Source organism: Lagopus leucura, unplaced genomic scaffold (genome assembly GCF_019238085.1).
Source record: "Lagopus leucura isolate 7727_CA_CO unplaced genomic scaffold, USGS_WTPT01 Super-Scaffold_806, whole genome shotgun sequence".
Lineage (NCBI taxonomy): Eukaryota > Metazoa > Chordata > Aves > Galliformes > Phasianidae > Lagopus > Lagopus leucura.
Genome location: NW_024962260.1, coordinates 3,865,477 through 3,889,989, shown reverse-complemented (window position 1 = coordinate 3,889,989; position 24,513 = coordinate 3,865,477). Strand labels below are relative to the sequence as shown.

Here is a 24,513-nt window from a genome sequence, read left to right as displayed (position 1 = left end):
TATGCTTAAAGGAACTTGAAGATTACTGGGCACAGAGCACAGTCAACAAATGTACTGTTCTTTCCTGCTCTAAAAATCTCTGGCTTGAAACTAAAGAAAAACAAAAAGGCTAACTATATGAGGAATTAGTCTTGGTATTATTCAAAAGAATTCTTTGGTCTGATGATAACATTTTTTTTCTTATCTGTAGATTTCTTTTGAGACTGTATTTAGACAACCACCAGTAAGGAAGAAGGACCTCATAAGAGCTCTTGTACAAAATCCAGAAGTAGGCACAGATCTCATATTGAATTACTGCAGGTAATATTTGAGTCAAATGTATTCCATTTAATTGCTACTGTAATCATAACCATGCCTACAGAAATCTATTCTAGCTTAAGCAGTTATGGATGTATGCAATACCTAAATAGTTCTTAAAAAAAAAAACTAGTGTGAACCAGAATGCATACAGGGCTCTGATGAATTTGGTCATAAGGAAATAATGACGACATCAGAAGTCACAAAGAAAAAATAACATTCTGTCCTCTCCTAGAACTTTCATGCTGGACAGCGATGCTGCATTGCAGCTTTGCATTGAAACACTTCTTCTCAAGAACGCTAATAGGAATCACGTTGAAGCTGACTCTGCAGAATGCAGTGAGAAACAATCTCATGACACGTTACTGGCCAGAGTGCTAGAAATAATTCCTCTGCTGAACAGCACAAATGACCTGGTCACCAGCCTCAGTGGAATATTGTACAAGGTAAAAAACAAGCCAACAAAAAAACTACAAAGACAAAAAGCCAAGCTCCTTCTGAAAAAAAAAATATACCGTACTGTAACTATGTCAAAGTCTACATTAGAAGTAGACAAGGGCAAAAAAAAAAAAAAAAAAGCATCTGCACAGTTTTTTCTTTTCCTCACAATGTTTGGTCTTCCTGTGTAATACCTTGACAATTCTTTTAGGATTTAGTATTATGAACTGGAGGGTTCTTTTTTTAGAGAAGCGTGCTGTGATGCTTGTCTTCTTTCTTCAATGTTACATCAATATAGTTTGCATTAAAATTGAAAAGAATTAACTCAGTTTTATGTTCTGTAAGACAAATCATGTAAGATCTTAAAATAGGTCATTATTTTGAACAGCTTGATCCTTATGACTATGAAACTATTGAAATTGTCTTGAAAGTGATACAGAACGCTGATGAAAGGAATACCAGTATTCAGCTCAATCAGGTATGTCCAAATATGGTGCTGCTACCTTGATAATGGCTTTGTTATTCTATTCTTTTGTTTTTCCCTATTTATTAGTGTAGTTATTCAAGAGTCTGTTGAAATTAATGAAATTAAGCTATCTACGCAGCTGTCATTCAGAAAATAAACTACTGATCTCTAACAGTTTCTCAACAATAATTCATAGCAGAGACAGAAACTCTACAGGCACACAGCAACTCTTCACGTATACATATATATATCTTCTTAGATATTTTACTCAGGAGAGGGGAGAGGGAATAGAGTGGTCTTATAGCTTTTTTTGTTGTTCTTTTCTTTACCTTTTTTTTTTGTCCTCAATAGGCTTTGAGCCTTCTCAAACATCTGGAGTCATATAAAAGAACTTCCCCACCTGTGGACCTGGAACACCAGTATGTTTCAGAGCACATGATTCCTTTATCTCCAGCTTCTGAAACCAGACTACCCTTTCATTTGATATTCTTCAGAACTGCACAGTGTTTTTGGAACATTATATGTACGTTCGGTATTCTTCCAGGCTTTATATATGCATGATTGTTTTTCTCTGCTAATTGTGAACTTTTACTTCAAGTCCATATTTACATTAACTGTATTTCCTTACTAACACAGTTACCTTCCCGAATGCTTCTGAATGCAATTGTGCTCCCAGGTAGCTGGCTTGAGTTAAGATAGTATACACAACGCAGAACACAGTCCTCAAATGATTTTCTCAGGACCTCAGAACCAAAATAACCCGTATCCTAAAAGCCAGGCCAGCTTGCCTAATTAAGTTTGCATTCCTTCACTCTCAGTGAAGGCCTGCACTTAACAACACTGCAAGTGCTTAATTTCATAGAGAAAGCTGCAAGAGGACTGTGACACTGCCACCAGCATCTGTCTTTTTCTTTGCAGCTGCAGAGCTCAGTGAGGAATCTTTTCCAACACTTCTGTTGATTTCCAAACTAATGAAGGTAAAGTTGAATCTTAAAAAGGATTTGTTTCTAGATTCTCTTTTTTTGCCTCTATATGAAAAAAGGTACAAATTTTTCTTCTGTCTTTAGTGTGAATTTGGTCTCACTGTAGACATTTTGACAACTGTCATCTTTAATAATTTTCTAGGTTTCACTGGATACCTTGCACATGTCTGCAGCTCAGCATGTCTTTCAAAAAAAGTTGAAACCAAAAATATTTGAAATGAGAAACACGGGGTATACATCAGTTGTTAACAAGGAAACAACTAAAACTGTGCAGACAATTCAGTCATATCTACTGTCTATAATTAATCCAGAGTGGGCTGTAGCTATGGCCCATAAGATTGCACAAGAATTTCCCACAGGTAAGGTGCATATCTGATGACTTGATGGGTAAAGCAAAGATAGGAGGAGAATAGATTTAGGAAAAGAAAAGCTAGGCTGTAATCAAACACTAAATACTATTCTTGGATACTTCCTGGGGAAGCTGGTGAGCAAAACCACATTTTTCTCCTACATCAGATTTTGAAAAGGCTAGAATGACATCCATTGTATAATCCAGTATCACTGGAAAGTACCTTTCTTTCCTCTTAAGTTACACTGTCTTGCTTAAAGTTCTTTAATGTTTAGCTTTCCACAACATATCATGTTCTGCCAGACAAGTTTGCCTGCAGAAGCAAATATTTCAGCCAAGTTTGAGCTAGCTTCTCCCTTCTCAGAATCTGAATACATAATTCTGTTGCTCTCAAGGAACAAGAGCTCTCCTAATCTTTTAAATAGCTTAGAAGAAATAAACAAGAGATTAAAATAGATATTTTGTATAATGTAAAGGAGATTCATCAAAACTAATTTATTTTCCTTTTTTAAAAAAAAAAAAAAACAAAAACAAAAACAACAGGCCCTGATCAGATTCAGGCATTGAAGTTCTGCCTCCGTCTAGCTGAGAAATGGCTTAAGAATACTACTGCTAAGGTAACAGCAAACTTCTTGCAACGATTTTTTTTATAGGAGGTATTTATGTTCATTTTGTCCATTGGTGCTTTGAATAGCGATATACAAACTGCATCATAATAAGCCCTCTTAGATACTGTATTTCTGCGAATTCCTGCTTAATGGACTCCTCAGGGGAACCTCATTCTTTTGTTCACAACCTGGCAAAAAATTAACAAATATGCAACTTAAAAAAAAAAGTTGTTGCTTCTCCCATTACAAGCATGTGCTGCAGGAGAATCAGACTGAGTCTGTTCCAACTGTGAGACCAGTAGCATATTTAATTTGTTTTACGTGTTCCAAGACACTTCAGGTGTTTGTAGGAGTGCATAAAATAAATCTGCATTGGCTCTTCATCCTTGAGCTGGTATTTCATGCTTGGTAGAATAGTGTAAACGAGACTCTCATCCTTGCTTATAAATATCAAATTCTGTATAGAATTGCTGAGAAGCAATTAAAAGAGATTGTTTAATATAAAACTATGGTGTTTTCCTAAAGGATGAATCACATGAAAAAGCAGAAGTCTTACAGAAGAAGTTATATATGCAGTATAAGCGATCAGCAACAGAAAATGTTCTAATAACCTACAAGCTGAACACTGCAGAGTATTTAAAGTCTATTGCAAAACCAGCAAACCTGATTGTTTTACTGTATGAACACCACAGTATAGACCAAAGAATCCAAAATCCGACAGGTCGAGATTATCCAGGTAAGCATGTGCATAATCTAGTTGCAAAAGATGCAAGTAATTGTTGTTTGTAAAGAACACTAGGCCAAGTCCTACCAGACTGTTAACATATTGTCTCTGTTTGTGTAGATATCCATATGGCAGCTAAGGAGATAGCTGAAATTAACAACCTGGATATGAACAAAATTTTGAATAAACTGCTGAATAAATGGCTGTGTCCAAACACACTGCCCTCAGAAGTAAGTCATCACTGAAGATTTGGTTTTGATGATAAACATCCAGCTACATGTCTGTTTATTCACTTGTGCAAAAACCTTACTTTTTTGAATGATTCACTCTTAGTTAATTAATTAATCTGTTGAAGCTGCATCTGAATTCAGAATTCTAACAATTTTAATACAATTTTTATATTGCTGCAAGTCAGCCTCTCTAGAAAGAACTAGATACACTGAATGTTTTGAGATGCTTTCTCTTTTCTCAGGCTAGAGCTTAAAATCTCATTTTTATGCTGCACTAATGTTGTGTCACCAGTCAAAACAGTAAAGGAATTTTTAAGTCACTGAGACAAAGAATCCTATCCCATAGCAACTCAACAGAGTTAATTGCTGCCTATGCAACATACAGCTTTATGAGAAGAGCAGGGAACAAACATTGCTTCAAAATGCCAGTTAGCAGGGGGAGGGACTGAAGAATAGTGTTGACTGCCAAACACACTGTTACATAAATAAAGAAATGATAAAAACAAAATTCCTTCACTTGGCTACATTAGCAGGGGTGCCCAGCTTGCTTAAACCCTGTCATAAAAGGATAACCCAGCTATTTATCCTAGCAGTTCACAATTCAGAGAATTCTCAAAACTATTTTCTAATGTCTTTTTAAAGAAAACTCAAGAAATCTTTGGAGATGCACAGGAAGATGAAGAACTCCGAAGGTACAGAATTTGCTTTGTATGCAACAGTTAATTAGTCTTAACTTGCAAGTTATCTGGCTTTTTCAAGAAACCTAACATTGCATGTGATTCAGAATTTATTCTGCAGCCTCTGGTAAGATAGAATTCTTAGCTGTGGTGATTAAACAAATTTAGGGCAGAAAAGCTGACATCCCAAAATGCAAGTTTTTTCCTACTATATAAATGCAGTTTTCTTTGTTGATTAGTAAACACTAAGAGCTGCAGAGGAGGTGTAGCTACCCCCAAACACTTCCAGTTCTGCCACTTTGTTAGTGCAAGAGCTGCTTTTTAAGGCAGACTAAAAAATAATTACTTCCAGGTGTTACAAGAAGCATAGTTTCTTTGTTCTCTGGAAGGTTATATCATTTGTTTTCTGGTGAAATGTGATTTGCAGTAGCTTACAGATACAGTTATTTTAAGAGTAGTTTTAAGAGTTATTTGGAAGTTTTCTTCTCAGGTTCCTTGGAATCTCTTATCCTCAAACTCTTTTTGACAGCGAGATACATTTAAATTTGAATGAAAACTGATTCATTGCACTCATTAGCTATGCTGTATTAAAAACAATTCATTTTTGCAGAGTTATATATCTACTCCAGTCACACCCAATGGATTACAGTTCAAGAATGCTTTTTGCCATTACAACATCTGCCACATCTGTAAGTTTTTAAATTCTAGTTTTACCTTTCTACTTATTATATTTTCATCTGTAATTAAAATCAAGTGTCATCTACCAAACTGCATTGGTTCATCCTGAGAGCTGCGGATGACCTATGTGAGCTCTATGATTCTCTACCTCCATGCGTCACCTTTGGAGTAAAGCTGTGATGTTCCTTAAATGTTGCCAAGAGCAGCCCTTGAACTCTGGGTTTTCTGAATTTATTGTTAATATTAATCTGAATAAAACATTTTCTAGAATGCACTTTAAGCCAATATAATAATATTTTAGCTCACTTTGTGTGGAATTTGAACAGAGGGAAAAATCATTCTAGCACAAATTTAACCTTTTATTCTTACTAAAGATATCTGTGATACTATAAATCACAAATATTTTTTCTTGCCTGCAACAATAGCTTTACATCTAGAAGAGAAAAGGTTTAGCAGTGCTCTTGGAAGGTGACAATCTATCTTAGCTAGGTAATATAAACGTTGAACATGTCTGTTACTTAGCATGCATTTCTGCTAAACACATCTGCCAGAAATCTGAAGAAAATCCTACAACATGAGCTGCTTTCTTGTTCACCCACTCATTGTTAACGTCTGCTTTCCACTCTGTTTTTTGCATCCCCTCAGCCCATTGGTGTTAATCAGCTGACATTTGCTCACAGGAGCAGAGCACTTAAGTGTCTGCTCTACCTGGCAGATACCAGCACTGTGGAATCACTCTTCAAGAAACCCATTAAGAAAGTAAAGTAAGATGAATTTTCCCTTAGGTCTTCCTTGATAAGGATGTATTATTAGTCTTTGTGGACTTTGGAAAGAAATAATATATATTTGAAGGATCTGGTTGTTGTTGGGTTTTTTTCCCTTTAAGCTTTTAAAACATGTTGGTGAGCATGATTATGTATTTAAGCTTCAATATAATGCAGTCCAGTATACCAGATGCCTAGTTTGTAAACCTGAATATTATGCAGAAAACATTTTGTTCAGTTTTTATGAACTGCATTTATTTCTGTGGCAGATTAAATATTTTCTTTATATATTTAGGACTCTGTTCAGATTCTGCTCTTGAATACCTCATTTTGAGAATAAATTATCCTTTAAAGTTCAAAATTGGTCACGCAAAGACACAGTTCTCTGCAAAGTTAGACCAAAATCCCACAAGAATGTTATTTCTTTGAAAATATATATATACAGCTAACTTCCATAGAAAATATCTAGAATACAGGTTCCACATTGGCAATTCGGAGTTAAGGGCTTCTACTGGAAAGTGGTATTTATCATTAGCTTGTTTTTTTTTGTGGCTTTTTACAGGTATTTTCTAAAATGCTTCATTTACCTGGCAGAATTTGAAGTCTTGAATATTCCATATACCTATGAATCATTTCATAAGAGTCCTAAGGAAGGAATGATTAAGGGCCTATGGAAGAATCACAGCCATGAACCCACGGTATTCTTTTTAAATCCTTTGCAATTTACAAAAGGGAGGTAAATGAGATTTCCAGGTAGATGGTAGTACATGAAAATAGAATACATATATAGCAAGTACAGATGTACTTTTTCATTGTTGTCGTTCTCACTCAACTCTATTCTAATCTACATAAAATAATTTTCAGCATGGCTTGATTGAAATCTTTCCGTAGTGAAAGATCCCTGTAATGCCAGCAGAATCTAAAATTACACTGGAAAACAGTAAAGATCTGAAGATCATGAAATGAGTATTTATTAGAACACACTGTGTCCTTGCTCTCCTTTAGGCTGTCAGGCTGGTGACTGAACTTAGCCTAGAATATAAAGTATACGACTTCCAGCTGTGGAATGGCCTACTACAGAAACTTCTTGGTTTCAATATGGTAAGGAATTTTTAAGCATGATGTTCTGCAGTGAGGTGAGAAAAAGCCTTTTTTTAGCCACTGATTTCTAAGGAATGTGACAGTTACAGCAAGTTTACAATTCACATACCTATAATTTAGAACTGAGGTTGTTTGGCTGTAGGCCGATGAAGCTTTGAGAAATTTGTCTTTTAACAGTAATTTGATCTTTAGTTGTTCTCTTTTTTTTGTTTGATTGCTTCAATTTTTATTTTTTTTTTTTGAAGACAGAAGGCCTTTCAGATGGCAAGAATAAGTTCTGTGATGATAACTTTTCATATCATTATAATTTTACAATGCAATACACATATTTTTCTTTGCACATACATATTTTCATGTAAATACACACCATCTATGCTCAAAAAATATTACCCCTATAATTAACTTCTTACAATAACAATCCTGATTTTTGTCATTCACAAACTTACTTAATTACAGATAAACAATCAGAGGTAGAGCTTCTACAACCTAACAAGTAATAGATGTACCTGGCAATATTGGTATATCAAAAGCTGATGTTCAAGCTAGCCTTAATCTAATAAGAGTTCTGCACTTAATAGCAAAGATGAAATCCTAATGTTTTCAGCATCAGTGGGTGCTGAAGTTGTAGGTATTCACTGAGACATGTGCCACTGCTGCTAGTGATAGCTTAATTAAGGCATGTCACTTCTCCCACAGGAGCAAAAGTGCCTTGAGGAACTCTAAGCTGACATCCTGTAGACAACAAGCACAGCACAGTTCTGCACATTATCAAATCTTTAAGAACACTGTAGCATTTTATAATGGATTATTTTTGTTTCAGATTCATTATCTTAGGAAAGTTCTGATAGCGATTACTGGGGTTCACTCATTATGGCAGGTAAGCAAGTATTCTGTGGCTCCTACTCTTCTTCCCTGAGCAGGAGTTTAACTTCACATTTGTACATGGGACTGAATGCAAGCCATCTACCAAAAGGGTGCATGAAAAGATGCTTTTTGAATTATTATTTCATGACACTGCAATATGCAGGGGAGTATAGTTATTAATTACTGATTAACATAGTGTATTTCATGCTGTGGTCAGTAAACACTTATTTTTAGGGTTTTTGAAGTTAAACTAAATAACTATCAGTCAAAATATAGCAAGATCTTAAACTACAAGGTGAGGAAAGCAATGTTAGGGAATAGTTCATCAATATAAAAAGAAAATTCATCAGTTCCTTCCTCCTGTAACGGGTCAAGATGTCTGCGTTCACAAGCACAGCAAATAAATAGGCAACATTGTAATTTTAGAATTTTGCTGTCACAGATTCCCAGCTTCAGTCGAGCTTGGCGAAGTGTGGTTTTGTCACCATTTCTCACAGGTAGGATTATTAGCTGGTATACATCATGTATATGTGTATATATATATATATATATATATATAGCTTATATATTATCATGCTTGTATAGCAACTTAAATTATTTACTTTATCATGGCTTCTTTATCTCTTAGCTTCATGTCCACCAAGTCCTAAACAGATAGAAGAATGCTGTGAGTGTTTTGTGATTCTGCTCAAGTAAGTGTTTTATCTGGCTCAAAATTCTCAAAGTGGTTTTGTTGACAACGCTGAGCCATCTGTTTATGCATAGCATGATTGAGAACTTCCTTCCTCATCTTCTACTGAAGGTGTCCTGTACTGGCTGACTTGGATGTCATTGGAATAGCTAAACAATACGCACAGTTGGACCTTCCAGCTTTTGCTTTGGGATGCCTGATGCTGATTCCTCAGTTTGAGAAGCGGGAGCAGCAAATTCAGGTAAAGAAGTTTTATATTGCAACAAGGGAAATGCCTTTTACGCGTGTTATGTTCAACAGAGACTGGAAGGTGGCAGTTTTAGACTAGCAGCAGCCTATCACTGCCAACAGATGTTAGACATCTCCCACCCACAGAGACTATTACCTCAAATTTCTCCTTCTGAAAGAGATCATGTGAACACTTACTCATTTTTTAAGCTTCAAGTCACTCTCAGCAGCTTTGCCATATGACTGCCTTTTTTGTGTTAGAGAGGGCCTTCTGGGAGGGTTCAGCAGATAGGTTTTAGTGGCTGACTTACATATCTGCATCCTGAAAACACAGCCCTAAGTTTTAGGCTCTCTAACATCAAATGTTTGCTTATGGTAAACAGTCAGTGCACATGGAAGAAAAACCACACAGAAACATACACAAGACATGTGCCAAAGCAGTGTACAAAGCTACTGACGACCCATGTAATTGCTGAGGGCTGGTTCAACAACAGATTGTATCTATCGAATCCTGCTAATAAAGATGCTTGATACACAAGTTCTCTTGTGAACCTTCTCTTACAAATGGTGAGGATATACTTTATGGAGCAAAGGAAGGCAATGAAATTGCTTTCTACCAGGATACAACCATGCTCATAAATGCATTTATCAAGATACAATTCAGAAGACAATACAAGGAGAAGCGACTTACCCTTTCTGAAAGTCAGCCAAGTCCCTAGAAGGGGAGAGCTCTAAAAAGAATCCTGCTGCTTCTGCTGCTAACTTAAATGAGTGGGGAGAGGTGGATCCTGGGTGCATTGCTTACAGCTGTGTGCCCTGGGTTAGCCACACCTTCTCACCTGGTACTCAATCACTGGTTCAGGCCGTGACCTAGCAATCCTCATACATCTATTTAAATTCCTTTCTGTTCTTTCTTTCCATTCATTTACGTTCTGCATCGTTTTTCCAGGTAAAGTATTAAAGGCTGTGCTTGTATCAGTCATGAGCAAACTGGCACTAGTAAAGGTATCTTCAGTTCTTAGGTTTTCCTTCAGAAAAGTTAAGGTCAGGAAGATCTTCCCAAATCATAGTACCAGTGTAAGAAATGTATGGCAATGAGTCAAAAACCTGTAACTTCTACATGAAAATAACTTTTGAAAATTATAGAACCATAGAATGGCCTGGGCTGAAAAGGACAGTGCTCATCCAGTTCCAACACCCTGCTGTGTGCAGGTCGCCAACCAGCAGCCCAGGCTGCCCAGAGCCACATCCAGCCTGGCTTTGAATGCCTCCAGAGATGGGGCATCCACAGCCTCCTTGGGCAACCTGTTCCAGTGCCTCACCACCATCTGAGTGAAAAACTTCTTCCTAATATCCAACCTAAACCTCCCTGTTGTAATTTAAAACCACCCCCCCTTGCTCTATCACTATCCACCCATGTGAACATGTACACAATTGTTAACAGCAATAGGAATTACTACTCCTTCAGTCCGATTGCACAGATCCTGGTTTGAGTTACATGTTTGTGCCTTGAGTTTTAAAATATTAATTGTTCTTGAGTAAATCAAACACTTGTTCTGAAAGGAAAACTTCTACTTCAATTATTGGCAGAATGGTAATTTTTTCTTTTTTTGCAAGGCTTTCTTGTCAACATGTAATACTGAAACTGTGCTGCAACAAATAGATGAGCATATGAATGCTGGAGAAGTGGTGGCTTTTGCTTCTCAGGTAGGTAAGATTTAATTCATTTACCTTTGACTTACAGGCTTTTCTCAGTGATACCTGTACACAACATTTTTCCTTTCTCCTCTGACCTTGCCAAAAATCAGTTGACATAACGTACACTTCTGAAGTTTATAGCAGAATTTGCTGTTTTCTTATTGTTGTGCAACTGGATTAGTATTTTATAGATACAGATATACACACATGCATACACACAGTGCTTTCTTACAGACTGTCCCAGCACTGTTTGCAGTAGCACTGCTTTATTTTTCTAAAAAATGTTCTAAGCAGAAACATCAAGTGGTTATGAAACTGTACTCTCTTGTCTTACTGTGCATAAGCTGCTGAAAGGCAAGCTTCTAATTAATTCCATATCTGAAAACAAAATCTGAAATTAGCCTTCAGAAAATCTGCCATTTTTCAGCACTGCAGAAGAAATAATTCAGCTTTATGGGAGGTCCAATAAGAAAAACCTGGTGGTTTTGTTTTTTTTTTAATTCAAAGGTTTATTATTTTTTATGTATAAAATATTAATACTTTCCCATTGCTGAAACTTAAATCTACAGATTAGATCTTTGATTTTGGACAGTATCATAAATGAGAAGCTATATGAAAAGTTCTTAAAAACGAAGTATTTTCCACTGGTGAAGCAGCAGCTGATGAGCACTCACCGAATGAAAGAACTGGTGGATTATTTTGCCAACAAGAACTGGTAGGTTAATAAAACAGAGGATGCACTGCTTACAAACACTGCATCTCTCCTTTACTTTACATTTCCATCACCAGATCTATCTGACCTCAGAACTGCAGAGCCATACTTCGGTTTATAGTTTGGTGTGTATGGCTTAATTCTTGGCTTTTCAGAGAATTTCTGTTGACAAAGTTAACAAACTTTCCTCCTACAGCATTGAGGATGCAGCAGCCCTAATTCGAGAGTATCAAGAGAAAAATGGAAACCCTACTCTGCTAGATAAATCCTCTGATGTTCTGAAGGTAAAATAAACCACTTTTGTACCTCATACAGCACTTTTTCCTTTTTTCTAATCTGGGACTCTCACTCAACTTCTAGCAAAAATACTTGTTAGCTGATTTTTAAGTAAAATATATTCTATGTAATAAAATCCCTTTGTTGATTCAAACACATTTTACCTGAATCAAATCTGAACAGTGATAAACTTCATGCTTTCAAGCACTTTCACAAGTCTCAGATTACAGCCTGTTTTCCAAACCTTTGTCATATTTGTCCTTTGTCCTCTTACCCTCCAGATGTACCTGAATGGACCACAGGAGACGTGTGTACTAGAACTGCCATCTATGAAGTCTTGATTTACCCTCAGTCTTTTCTCCCTCTGCTGGCAAGACGAGTGTTATGCATTCACAATGCACATCGTGGTCAAGTAAACTCTGAACTAAAACCTCACTGCTTTCACCAAAAGCTGGCCCTAGCTTTCCACATCTTTTTCTTTTTCCTTTCATCTGTTCTAGAGTGTTTCCATAAGCTGTCCCTTGTAAAAAAAAAAGAAGTTTGATTTAGAGCAGGAGTTCCTATTTGCATACAATAGCAACATTCATATTCTGCACTTTGACTTTAAGAAGGATTAACTTTATTTCATTTATTTCTGTATTATTTCTCTAATAATTGAAGTCTGCTCTTAGGATCACTAAGATTTTGTTCATGCAGACATAACTTGACATAATTGTGATCAAGTTTTAAACTGGAAGCATTGTGCTTCATGTAAAATATAGTTTATAGACAGCTTCATGTAAAATATACAGACAAATTGTGATTTTAATTACAGTGAGCACAAATAAACCAACTTCGATATCAAAATTGACCTTAAAGTCTTTTATAAGCTTTGATGTACAGATAAATTTGCCAAGAAAAGTTGGTGATGTTCTTTTTCCTGCTGAATGCATGCAGAATTCAAGGAGCACGTATTTCACTGCAGGAAATAGCAGCCAAAGTGTCTGAGTTACCAAGCTCAAATACTGAGGTTTTTTTGTAAGCAAAGCAGGTTCATTTCAAATAGAAGGTGTTTAGCCAAAGTTACCAACACAGAGCTGTAAGTTCTAGCTGATCCTTTGGGTTTTATGGACTTGTTTCACAAAAACATTCGTGACAACTACAGCACAGCCTTCACTGCTGTGCTTCACTACTACTGCTCACACTTCACTACCATTTCTTTTACTGCCAAGGACAACATATGCAAAGGAGACAGGCCACCATTCTAAATTCTAGATGTTGTGCAGAGACAACTTTATTTATATTGGAAAATCAGCAGTCATAAGGAGCAAGAGCTGTTAAAATGCATTCAGTTCCCTGCAGGTACGTGGGACCAGGAGAGACAAAAGCTCCAGCCTTCCTCAACAACCAACTTCTTAGCCTTCAGCAGCAGTACAAGTGCTGTATGGAATTACATTATTTAAAACCTTTTTACACAAAGCCAAGTGGTAGATGTAATATCAAATATAAGCCATAAATAAAGGAAAGCTCATCACTGTTCACAGATTTAATGGGACAGTCATTCATTAAAGCACAGCAGTGCTCCGAGTAATAAAACAACTCAGGTTCAGCTTCCTACAGTGAAATTACTACTCCAAGGTATGTGTTCATTCCAATTTTTTTCAAAAATACATCCACTTAAAGGACTACATTGATACTGAATGAGAAATCCAAACCTCAGATGGATTCTGAAGCAAACCAAACATGCCTCCCAGGGGCCTTGCTATTTTTATTCGAGCCTTTTGCAGTCTTCTTTTTGAAAGCTCCATGCACTGTTCTGGAGACATCTGATAAGCATTACCAAATGAAAGTACTGGCAGACATCTCAAAACCGAGTGCAACTGTTGCATTTTCTTCAACAGTTCATAAAGGCTTGCTTTTCTATGAAGTGAAATTTATGACAACGTGAAAGAACAGCACTTCAATATATTTCACAAATCAATTCATACATAGAAAAGAAGAAAACAATGTTTTAAAGTTATTACCAAGAAGTTACACTGCTAAGCTGTTAAACATTAAGTGTAGTTCTGTAAACTAGTAAGGAAGGATTGCAGTAACATGCAGTTCTGGAATGAGACAGTAAAAATACCACACAAGCAAATATCTTCTAAGATTTTTTGTACTCAATTCTTTCTACTTTCACATCATCTCCAATTAGCTGATAGACGTACGTAACTACTGTAGAAGCCTGGATGTCCATCAGCACGAATGACGGGATGATGTTGCTAGAAAGAAGGAAAAAAAAACATCACATGAATTGAGAGCGTGTTTAAAATAACCTTAATGGTGTTTCACTGTCAGACTTCGTAGCAAGAATCTCCTGAGAAAAACTGATGTGAGTTTTGTAAGCACAGTATGTCAGATCTGAAGCTTTAAGGACTTCAGTCATCCGTTTCAGGCCAGGAGCCTCAGCAAGGACAACGAGTCCTCCTCTACTAAAGGCTACATTTTTAAACGTTGGGCAAATCCCAACCTGATCAAGTTTTCTTATCAAAAAGAAATATCCCACAGCTGTTTCTCATGCTTTACTTACTTCTCCAAGGCATGATAAGCTCCTGTAGCTGATCCTGGATTGATATAGAACTTGTTTTCATGTTCAAACGCCTCAAATTTGTGTGTATGTCCTGAAATGAGGATGTCCACATCGAACTGCCTCTGTAACAGTGCCAGGCTGGCCATATCACCCCAAGGAATAACCTGGTGGCCGTGAATCAGACCAATTTTGAACTGTCCAACAGTTACAACTTTCTGTTCAGGATAATTCAGGTTCTAAGAATCAAAAGTAAAAAAAAAAAAAAAAAAAAGAAAAGCAAAATAAGCTAATTAAGCCCTACAAACTGATTAGATGTACAAATTCATCTATTAAAAAAAAAAAAAAAAAAAAAAAAAATAAAACAAAAAAACCCTACAAACTGTTTAGATGTACAAATTCATCTATTAAAAAAAAAAAAAAAAAAAAGCACTAGATGAAACCTAAAAGTCAGTCTGATTGGTTCTGCTGCCCCAGCGTGGGGCTGCTTTTATAATATAAGCACTGTCAAGAGTTTGGTAAAGATGCCAGGAATTTCAGAGAGAAACAACAGGAGGTCCTGGTAGCTAGTCTTAGCCTTAGCTCAGTGCCCAATTCAGTTTTAATCACACTGACTGCAACTCATATTAATTGGAACCCTTTTACTCGGTTTACTTCTCACTCTTAGCACTAAATAAGCTCAGACTGCCCACTTTTTTACTTAGAAGTACAAGTAACTCAACCACTGCCTTGAACACAAAATACCACCACCAAAAGAGGTCACTACCTCATCAAAGTCCCCTCTGACAACGTGAACGTCCCCAGCCAGGGTCTTGAGGTAGTCATAAGTGTCCTTGGTGCAGAGGTTTCCTGTGCAGAGGATGTGCTGGATCTTCCCTGGAACCAGCAGCTTTTTGAACTTGGCTGGGAGGCTGTTGCATCGATGTGGAATGTGAAGATCTCCTAACACTAACACCAACTGAACGGGCGTCATGACAGGAAAGAAAAGCCATTACAGATACTTAAGATGAGAATTATTAGGTAACAAAAAGCACCACAATGTCTTCTTCTGTTTCCCAATTGTATTTTGATATAAAAGCTACTAAAATAAGAATTAAATAAAGGAATATTTCCATATTTCAGTGAAAACAGGGGCCCTTACTAATACTGAATGCTACCCAGAGGAAAGCCTTACAAACCTGCAGAGGTTTTGTGATTTTGTTGCTGAAAGTCATTGCAAAGTATAACAGAAGAACTGCATTACTACTTGATGTGACTTACACAAAATTGGGAACTACCATAAGCTGTCCCACTCCCTTTTTCCCCTTAAACTAGAAGAGATATCAGACATCTGTATCAGATGCTCTCAAGCACAGACTTGGCTGAACTGTGGCCACATCCCTTTAAAGCTCCTTTCTATTTAAGTTATAAAATAGTAATAACAAATAGCAAATTTGTCACATGTATTAATAGTTAATCAGAACAGGAAGCTTGTTCTGAACACATATCATAGGATAGTGAGACTAACAAAATGAAGAGGGAAAAAAAAGCACAAAACCCTTGAGAACACTGCAGAAAAAATAACCTGGACTACTGCATCCACTGTTTCTGTTACCAGGTCTATGTATTTGGAGCTTCAGTTCTACAGATGCAATGAGAACATAAATTTAAGGGGGGACTTCAAAATTACACAACCAGATTAAGATGTATAACGTTAAACTACAGTCTTAAGCCCGCTAATAGAGAAAATAATTAATGCAAGCAAAGTAGCAATAAATTAATTTTGCAAGAAGGGCATGAAAAGCTCTATGCAGCATGGGGCGTAATGCTACTACATTAAACCCAGTGGATTTAGAGATGGTCACCCCATTGATTTGACTAAAACCCCTTACTAATTGAGTTTATCTTCCAATTAAAAAGCTTTGTTAGTAAGCCAGTTCCTAAAAGCTTATCTTCCAGTCCTAAACTAACAGCCACCAGATCTGTCTGCAAATAGACATAGTCTGTATACACAGATATACCGATGTATGCAGCAGTAACCACATTTACCTTATTTAATACTTGCTTTTACCTTATATTTTTAAGCCACGCAGCTGTCGTTATGTTAGCAGCCACGTTAAGATGCATAGAGGACTCGGGTGGCTGTGGAGGCCTTTTCCCCCTATTTTTAATTGAAAATGTCTCATTGCTGATTAAAGTGGCACTAAACAGATGCACTCACTGATGGTTAAAGGTCTGGGCCATGGAATAGCAGCTCTGCATTTGATGTCTAATCAAACTGCTGCCACTTCCACAAAACCCCAACGAAGCTCAAAGACCTTTTCCCTTGAACAAACAGGCAGGCCCCAGATTTTCCCAAACCACATCTGAGCTCCTGGTAATTAAGAAATAAAATAATAATAATAATAATTAAAAAAAAAAAAAAAAAACAGCTCCGTAGGCTACATCCACAAAACCTAACAGCATGGAAGCGTATTACATCCGGAGCTGAGGGGATGTGAGCAGCGGCCCCAGCCCCACCGCAGCCCCAGCGCCGGGACGGAACTTACTCTGTGCCCGGCCTGAGCGGGTGGAGGAGTTGATTGCAGACAGGGGAATGGGAAACAGGGCGAGGCGTGATCAATGTTAAACCAAGGAAAGCAACAGAAAAGAAAACAGAGCCAAATGAATAGGCAAATCATAATTAATGAATTGTCGATGTTATGAAAGCAGCGTCAAACGGTAAAAATAAAATTAAACAACAACGACACACGGTTCCTCGCTGCTCTCCACCCACGGCCCCGCTGCTCCCTCCCCGCTCCATCTCCCTCAGTTCGGCCACAGGCGGATTTTTAGGCGCCGACCGACACAAAGCGGGGCCTCCTTCGGGCCGCCGTCGGCGCTGAGCCGCCTGGAGGTGCCGCGGGAGCACCTCAGGAGCATCGCAGCCCAAAGGCGAGACCCAGCGCTCCGCTCACCATCCTGCTCGGCAGCGCACCGCCCGATGAAGCCACTCCCGGAAGTCAAGCGCTCTCTCCCGGAAGTCAGGCGGCTTCTCCCGGAAGTCAGGCCGCCTGTACTTCCCCTCCGCTACGGCTCCACCGTAAGTCCAAAAGAGCGCGAAACGCGTTTCTCCGGCGGTTACATCCGGGTCTTTTTCTTCTGAGCGGGGTTTCCCGCCTTTTCTGTTACGTGAGGCGAGAGGGCGCGGGGCGGGCAGCCATGAAGTGTGTCATTGGGGGGACGCACCTCAGAGGTACCTGTTACCTCAGGGGAGGTGGTGGCACGTCGGGGCAGAGTGAAGAGCCTTCCCTAAGTGGGGTGCGGCTGCCACAGCGGGGTTTGGGGCACAGGAGCCGTTACCCTCGTGGCACCACGCTGTGAGAGTTCCTCACAGAGCTTTGAGCTTGTGGTAAAATCTGAGAGCAGGTTCTCTGTGGGCTTCTTAGGGTTCTGCTTGTTCAGTCTTGTGGCCATCTACAGAGTGACATTTCTGACCAAAGCAGCATTTTGTGCCGTCAGTGTGAGATTGTTTGGTGACGTTGGGCTGTACAGCTGCAAAGGGACACACCAAATCCACAGTGCTCCTCTGGGTGGAAACACAGAGGTGTTAGTGACACTAAAAAAGGGCAACGCTTTCCCCCACACCATCATTTCTCTTGGAAAAGCATGATAAATGTCTAACTTTTTCCCTTAAATTATTCTGGAGAAAGTTAACGAGGTGTAACTTGTTTTTCAATAGAACCTGAAATGCATCTCATGCCATTCTGTTTCCCTGGCAGTGTTTGGGAGGGCAGTGCACGCCATGGCACGGGTTAGCGATGAGTTCTGCTTTGACCCCATAGACAGAGGTGTAAGTACATTGGATTTACTGACAGTTTGAAGTCTTTGTTGGAAACAGTGTTTGTGGTGTTAGTTCTTCCTGCAGGTATTCTTCAGTCTGAGCTGCATTCTGTTTCCTCCCTCCACTTTCAAGGTGGACAAATGCCATGCTTTCCGTGATTGTAATTATGCAGATGATATCACGGAAGGGTCATTCCTCTGTCCCTGATATTCCTGGGGATTTGGTTACCTGATGCTCGTCCAGGACATCCGGATTAATACCAAGGGTTTTATTCCCATTGTCACGAATCAGAAGTTTGATGTGTTGCTTCGCATCAGAAATTGCCTTTAAATGACATGTTTTTGCCCTGGTGTGACTCAGCAGGAAGAATGGCTCCTGTTAATCAGACACCACTTCCCTCAGAATTGTTCTTTTCTCTAGAGCTTTCTTAATTAAAAGCAATGAGCTCAACATGCTGTGGGGCTGGTACATCAGAAGTAGAAATACTGTTTGTAAATGAGATGTTGTTTAGGTGCTAGAAGTCTCTGCTTATTTGTGTATCTCATGGATTGTTTTAGAATAGGCACCAGTTTTTCACATAACTTAAATGCAACTTCTAAGGGCTGGGTAATCTGCACTTCAAGGCTTAACTCACACATCCCTGCACTGGGTTCCCATGTCTGCATAAGGGCCGGGACTTCTGACCGGTAATAACAAAGGGGATAAGTCTGAACACGGCAATAGAAGTGATGCATCTGGATTTGTTTGGAGATGTACACACATAAAGGTTTTGTGGCTTAGGTGTGGCTCTGAAGATACCACGCTGAAGGTACAGAGATGGCTTTTTTGTTAAAGGCTCAATACGAAACAGCTCTGAGTTAATGAATTACTTTGCATTTATTTTCAGCTTGCCTTAAGATCAGTGAATTCTTCTCGGTCAGCATATGCGTATGTCTTCTTCTCATCCGTGTTTTTTCAACATTACTGCTGCACAGCTGCGCCTCAGCCCTGTCAGAAAGAAAAACAGTTGTCACTTGCATGTAAATTGATCATTAAGGTATAGTTTAACACATTGCTACATGCAGCTTTGAAAGCAGGAAGTCAGCCCGCTTTCAAATCGAAGTGGTAGGGGAGGATCCTATGGGCATGCAGGTTGCTCCAAACTGAAGGGCTTCTGAGCAGTTCTGCAGAAGGGAGTGTTAATGTTTAATTGTTTAAAAGGTGTAGTCCTGAGCTGTACCTTGCAGATTCCAAAGTCTGAATCAGCCTCATCTTGGGTGAAGGAATGCTGTGTTTCTGTCTGATGAGGGTTTCCCTATAGCCTTTGAGAACAGCGTGAGCTGGAGAACATTGACACACTGTTCTGCAAACAGGGCTGTGGGTGGGTGAGGGCAGCGAAGATCAACACCAGCAGCCTGCGCTCTGCTTACAGAGCAGTCATAAAAGCAGGAGCTGGGGATGAACTGCATGAGAGAAATAACACTGCAAAATGTCTTAGAGAGTAACCTCTGCACTGATTGTGTGCTTTTTTTCAGTCAGTTCTTCCTATATTCAGATGTGTAAACGTGCTGGAAAGGCACGTGGAGAAATGCAGCATTTACACAAATGCTAAAGATCACCACATAACTTTTCAGCTCCTCTGCAGAAATGGTACGTGATGCATACAGTGCATTTCCACAAGCAGGAGCAGTCTGACAGCAGGACGAGGTGTAATTATTAACTGAGTGTCACTGATGGGACATTATGCCAAACGCTTTCAGCCTCTTCACATCATAATTTATGTCGTGACATTGCCTTGCTAAAAAGCAGTTATAACAGCATTTCCCAGACTGACTTTTATCTGGTCAGTAATTATGTGTACTTGTTAATTGTCCTTTGTTTTCCACCAGCATTTATATTGCTGTAACAATTAAATGCTGAAGGTTTTCTTCCTGCATCTGTTGCTGTTAAGTCATTTGCTGTGAATTCTTAAAAATGTCAGAGACTTGAGGATATAACAAAGAGGATGAAGGAAGGCAGAGGGCACCAGAATTTGGTTTTCTATTTGTGGGTGAGATATTGCTACACAGCTAGAGTGAGTCATTTATTTCCTTTGTTGAGACGTCTTGGAAGAGCAATTAATATTAAAAAGTTAGAATTCTAGACCAGCATTGATTTTCATTCACATATTTTATACCTAGGTATTGTAAAAACACATAATCTGGCTTTTCAAGAATGTGACCCATTGCAGGCTGTTTTTGCAAAGCACATGTGTCCAAATGTCCTCAGAGCCCACTCCAGGTAATGAACATTCAAATGTTTTGTTCTGGGGAAAAGAATAACAAGAATCCAGAGGACAATGCTGCTCCAGCTGTCACTAACATGACCAAAATGTGGGTAGGGCCCACACTCAGAAATGGTGAATTGCTGCTAAATCCCTTGCTGTGATGTTGGATATTTCACATAACAGCTTCAGGAGCTGGATTTGATCAGGGGTTGTTGTGCCATTAATCCTGCTGCCAGCTTGAGAAGCACATAGTCCACGATTTGAATCCACACCTTTGCCATTGCTAGACAATGACTTGTCTCATGTAAAATCATTTTAGTACTAAATTCATCTTCATAGGCTGCTGACTGATATAATGGTTCACTTTCCAACGAGTCAAGAAGAAGTCACCTTATCAGTTACTCCAACGAGGGCTTGCTTCAGGAGTTACACTGAGGAAGACACTGGTAAGGAAACAGAAGACACAAAGGAACGCTGCTCATACTGCCATCCTTTGGGATTAATGTACCTCAGAGAACTTGGGGTTTAGGAATACTTGCCTGGTGTCGATGGCAGAAGAGAAAGAAGGAATTGGAGGCATTTTGCTTTTGTTGCGTCACATGTGATGCGAAGCGCTGCCTGCAGCAAATGTTCTGTACACACTGAAACAAAACACGTCCTCTGAGCGCGTTATCTGGTGATGGATTGTGTTCCACGTTCAGGTGTCCTTTCCAAAGAGGTGGCAGCTGTTGAGACTTGTTTTCAGCTGCAGGCGGTGGCTCTGCCTCATAGAAGTTGGCAGCTCTCTTACAGGCGTTTGTTTCTACAGTTTTAAGAACCCCACAGGGGTGTGTGAGCGTGCAGTGGTGTGTTGGGGGCTGAGAAACAGAAACGTGGGACCTGTTGGTAGTGCTGTGCAGCAGTCAGGCTGTGGAGGAGAGCCGGACAGGAGCGCAGTGCAGACAGAGCTCTGACTGCCTCTGAGACTGTGATGCATTCTGGCATTCTGGTTTTCTTTTCACACACCTGACAATAATTAACGAGCAGTTGAATGACAGTGAGCAACACCTGATGCTGAAGAGCTTATTTTCCATTTTCACTTACATAATACCAGGAAAAAAAATGACAGTTTAGAACAAATAACCTCAGCCCTCGTTTGTAGTCCTCTGAAGGTTGCCAGCGATTGTGATCCATCTGTTAAAGTCACACTGCTTTTGGTCTTCCCAATTGTCTTCCAGAGCAGTAGTGCCTGTGGGAGAGCAGATTTACAAGGCTGGCAGCAGTGCTGGGCTTACAGCACGTTGTGGAATATGAAATAAATTCTGTTAAAAGCCACGTAAATCCACAGAGAGCGCTGTAAATAATGTCAGGATTTTTTGTTTTACCTAACTACAAAAATTAATGTAAATAAGCTGGACATCTACTATTATTAGCCACTTATTATTAGCCAATTATTTATTGAGATGCTGCCGATACAAAAATCATTATAATCATATTGTTGAGGTTTCACTCCAGCCTTGTTATTTCAAACAGACTTTTCAAAGACAATGGTCACCGAAATACAGCTGAGTCCAGATGAGTTTGACTACTTTCAAGTTGGAGTCGATTCCGAAGTGACGTTTTGCCTTAGAGAACTGAGGGTAGGTTAAGAGTTTGTTGTTTTCCCTTACTTTGACCTGGATAACACAGAAGAACAATCCCAGCCTCTGGTGTTCCACCAGGCCTGCCGGCCAGCAGCACTATCATCAGCTGGCTGAGGAATGGCTTTGGAAAGGATCTCCAAAGAAACTCTTAAAACAACAAACCCCATCTACCCAATGCTGAGATAAGATGAACACTGCTGCATAAGCATCACGGCCACAGTAATTCTACCTGCACAGCTCCTGGCAGAGAAAGCAGAAACCGTGATCTAGCAGCAGTAGCCTTTTTCCCTTTAAAGTAGACTTCACCTTTTTTTGCCAGTAAACAACAGCTGAATTCTAACATTAATCTTCTCCCACTTTTAAAATAGTACTCAACCCCTCACCCCTTCTTTTCAGGGACTGCTGGCGTTTTCAGAAGCTACCAGTGTTCCTGTCTCCATCCACTTGGACATGCCTGGGAAGTACGTTCTGGAGCTGCCTGTGGAAATGGTTGAGATATAAGCACCCTGTCTGTTTTGATCTGCAGGTTACTCAAGCATTTAACTGTAACAGTCAGATATTCATGTCAGGCTACAAGTTATATTTCTAATTAGTCTGCAGCATGGGGTGAAGTAGTTTCTTACTGAGCACAAAGCATTTAACGAGACCCCTGTATGTGGCTGTTTGCGTTTAGACCAGTTGCTTTCAGCATTGAAGACGCAGTGCTGGAAGCCAGCTTTATTTTGGCTACGCTGTCTGACATCAGAAGTGAGATGGCTTCCCAGGAGCCTGCGTGCTTCTCACAGATGCAGGAAAGGTAACAGCAGGCTGCAGAGGTGGGGGAGGGAGGCAGACTGGAACAGCAGGCTGAAACAGCTGAGTTTAAGATTCTCCTACTCAGTGATGTGCAGGGTATTCATAAGCACTGTACTTATCCTGGAGCCTTTATTCATAGGAAAGCTGTGCATTGGATAGATTCAGAAAAAGATTGAAATAGTTTGAGATGCAAAGCACGACAGCTAGACCACTCCCTCCCCATCAGTGCATTTGTTACCCTGAAGCTCGCAGCTATGTCTGATACTCGTATAGGCAGTGCCACAGCTCTGACAGCCACCGTGTGCTTGAGCACCAACGCACCTCACATCTTACCTGTCAGCACAGGAAAGGTTTAGCCAGATGCTCCCTTCTTGATCACAGATCATTTTCCTTACTTGCACTGCTGCACCACTTCTGCAGCAGACGGTGAGCCAGGAGCCGAGAGTTTGGGCGCCATTTCTTGATAACACGAACAGCACAGAGACTTCTGGTGCAAGGGGGAGCACTCCATACTCTTGCAGCTTTATCTCCATGGGGCTTTGTTGCAGTGAGAGGGGTTGTGGAGAAGCTAAGCTAAAGCTGTAGTGCCTTCCATTAGCACTAAGACCTCCTAACAAAGGCACGCAGGAGGATGTTACAAAACTGACCTATTCCCTCTGATTCAGCTCAAAGCCACGTGTGCACAAATGCTTTGATAAGGATGGCAGCGCTGAAGCAGTTGCTTCCAAAAAGCCGCGATGGAACGGGCAGGCACAGAACACAGGGTCAGGGGCACCTGCAAGTCCCTTGGCAAAACAGGTCAGAAGTGTTCCCCCAGTCTCATACAGAGGTACTGCAGGCACAGGAGGAACAGCTGTAACAAAGGCAGATGACCAAGCAGTGCTGGAAGCAGAGTCTCCTTATCACAAGGTGAGGACCTTCCCAATCACATTTACATTCTATGATAAAACAGTGTTATACCTTAGATGCCATTTAGAAGCTGAATACTACACATAGTCCCAATCTGCAGAAATAATTAGCCCTCAAATTCTGTTTCACATGCAGTGTCTTACTCCTGTGATTGTTGCATTTTCCAGTTTCATTCGTTGTTCTTTGGAGCAGTCTCTTCTAAGGAGAAGGACGCCGTCAGTCATGCCTTCCACAGTTTAGCAACAGCTAGTGACACAGAAGAGGATTTTGGCAAGACCCAGAGCTCACAAGTTCTCCAGTAAGGTGGAATGAATGAATCTCAGACTATCGTGGGCTGCCCTGAAAGTTAAGCGTGTATTTGGCACGTAGAGCTGTTTTTAGCTTTAGAACAAAGTTTAATTCTATTATGAAAGTATCCTTAAACTTCTTGGGCGAGCTAGAACTTAATGGAAACTCACTGTACCTGTATTCTGATCATTCTAAAAGGAGGATGCTGTCCTAACACAAAGTTAAGTCATTTAGTTCTGTATATCCGGCTGATACGCTGCTTTGTATGTGCAGCTCTTCAGTCTCACAAGAGAAGTCAGCTGTGTCAGAGCTTCAGACAAAGCTGCTCTTGTACAGCTACAAGCACTGCAATAAACCACCCGCTCCACTACAGCCAAATTACTGCTTGTATGGTTGCTGGTATTATGGCAGAAGCTTGTAGAACCAGTGCTTAGCTTAGTGCAAGAAAGTTGGCATAAAAATGCATTTAAAAAATAAAAGTGATGCAATAACCAATTTGAAGCCTGAGTTTAAGGGTTCT

At 39.7% G+C, this 24,513-nt stretch overlaps 3 protein-coding genes across 4 annotated transcripts in view; 2 read left to right on the top strand and 1 right to left on the bottom strand.

The window, feature by feature from the left end:
* KNTC1 (kinetochore associated 1) overlaps positions 1-12,612 on the top strand; it is a 34,943-nt gene extending 22,331 nt beyond the window's left edge. The window contains exons 43-64 of the mRNA XM_042865992.1: positions 191-300; positions 533-743; positions 1,124-1,213; positions 1,553-1,724; positions 2,120-2,178; positions 2,327-2,543; positions 3,077-3,150; positions 3,667-3,877; positions 3,986-4,095; positions 4,738-4,787; positions 5,383-5,461; positions 6,096-6,214; positions 6,777-6,912; positions 7,220-7,315; positions 8,136-8,192; positions 8,622-8,676; positions 8,808-8,871; positions 8,982-9,111; positions 10,716-10,805; positions 11,366-11,511; positions 11,705-11,792; positions 12,066-12,612. Coding sequence (XP_042721926.1) covers positions 191-300; positions 533-743; positions 1,124-1,213; positions 1,553-1,724; positions 2,120-2,178; positions 2,327-2,543; positions 3,077-3,150; positions 3,667-3,877; positions 3,986-4,095; positions 4,738-4,787; positions 5,383-5,461; positions 6,096-6,214; positions 6,777-6,912; positions 7,220-7,315; positions 8,136-8,192; positions 8,622-8,676; positions 8,808-8,871; positions 8,982-9,111; positions 10,716-10,805; positions 11,366-11,511; positions 11,705-11,792; positions 12,066-12,125 — 2,424 coding nt within the window. The 3' untranslated portion in view covers positions 12,126-12,612. The remainder of the gene's footprint in view (positions 1-190; positions 301-532; positions 744-1,123; positions 1,214-1,552; positions 1,725-2,119; positions 2,179-2,326; positions 2,544-3,076; positions 3,151-3,666; positions 3,878-3,985; positions 4,096-4,737; positions 4,788-5,382; positions 5,462-6,095; positions 6,215-6,776; positions 6,913-7,219; positions 7,316-8,135; positions 8,193-8,621; positions 8,677-8,807; positions 8,872-8,981; positions 9,112-10,715; positions 10,806-11,365; positions 11,512-11,704; positions 11,793-12,065) is intronic.
* Positions 12,613-13,035: 423 nt separating this feature from the next.
* VPS29 (VPS29 retromer complex component) lies at positions 13,036-17,361 on the bottom strand. 2 transcript variants are annotated; one of them, XM_042865990.1, is made up of 5 exons: positions 17,269-17,361; positions 16,861-16,872; positions 15,099-15,290; positions 14,336-14,571; positions 13,036-14,027 (listed from the first exon to the last, which is right to left on the bottom strand). In XM_042865990.1, the coding sequence occupies exons 1-5, from the start codon at positions 17,269-17,271 to the stop codon at positions 13,910-13,912; spliced, it is 561 nt and encodes a 186-aa protein (XP_042721924.1). In that variant the 5' UTR covers positions 17,272-17,361; the 3' UTR covers positions 13,036-13,909. The 2 variants fall into 2 exon arrangements, with proteins under 2 accessions (XP_042721924.1, XP_042721925.1); XM_042865991.1 differs by lacking the exon at positions 16,861-16,872 and having other exon boundaries at positions 17,269-17,355.
* On the top strand, positions 17,276-23,545 carry RAD9B (RAD9 checkpoint clamp component B; the record flags this gene model as incomplete). The annotated part of the gene is made up of 9 exons (XM_042865898.1): positions 17,276-17,393; positions 18,073-18,143; positions 19,021-19,170; positions 19,649-19,763; positions 20,294-20,393; positions 20,719-20,825; positions 21,892-21,998; positions 22,398-22,462; positions 22,675-23,545. Coding segments are annotated over 9 exons (960 nt in total), but the record flags the coding sequence as incomplete, so codon positions are not given.
* Positions 23,546-24,513: the final 968 nt, after the last annotated feature.

What these genes read in the sequence shown, in the direction of transcription:
- VPS29 (XM_042865990.1), bottom strand. An exon ending in TCAGAGGGGACTTTGATGAG is followed by an intron (nt 14,572 to 15,098) that starts GTAGTGACCTCT and finishes TTTGATTCTTAG; the next exon opens with AACCTGAATTATCCTGAACA. An exon ending in GCTTATCATGCCTTGGAGAA is followed by an intron (nt 14,028 to 14,335) that starts GTAAGTAAAGCA and finishes CCTTCTTTCTAG; the next exon opens with CAACATCATCCCGTCATTCG.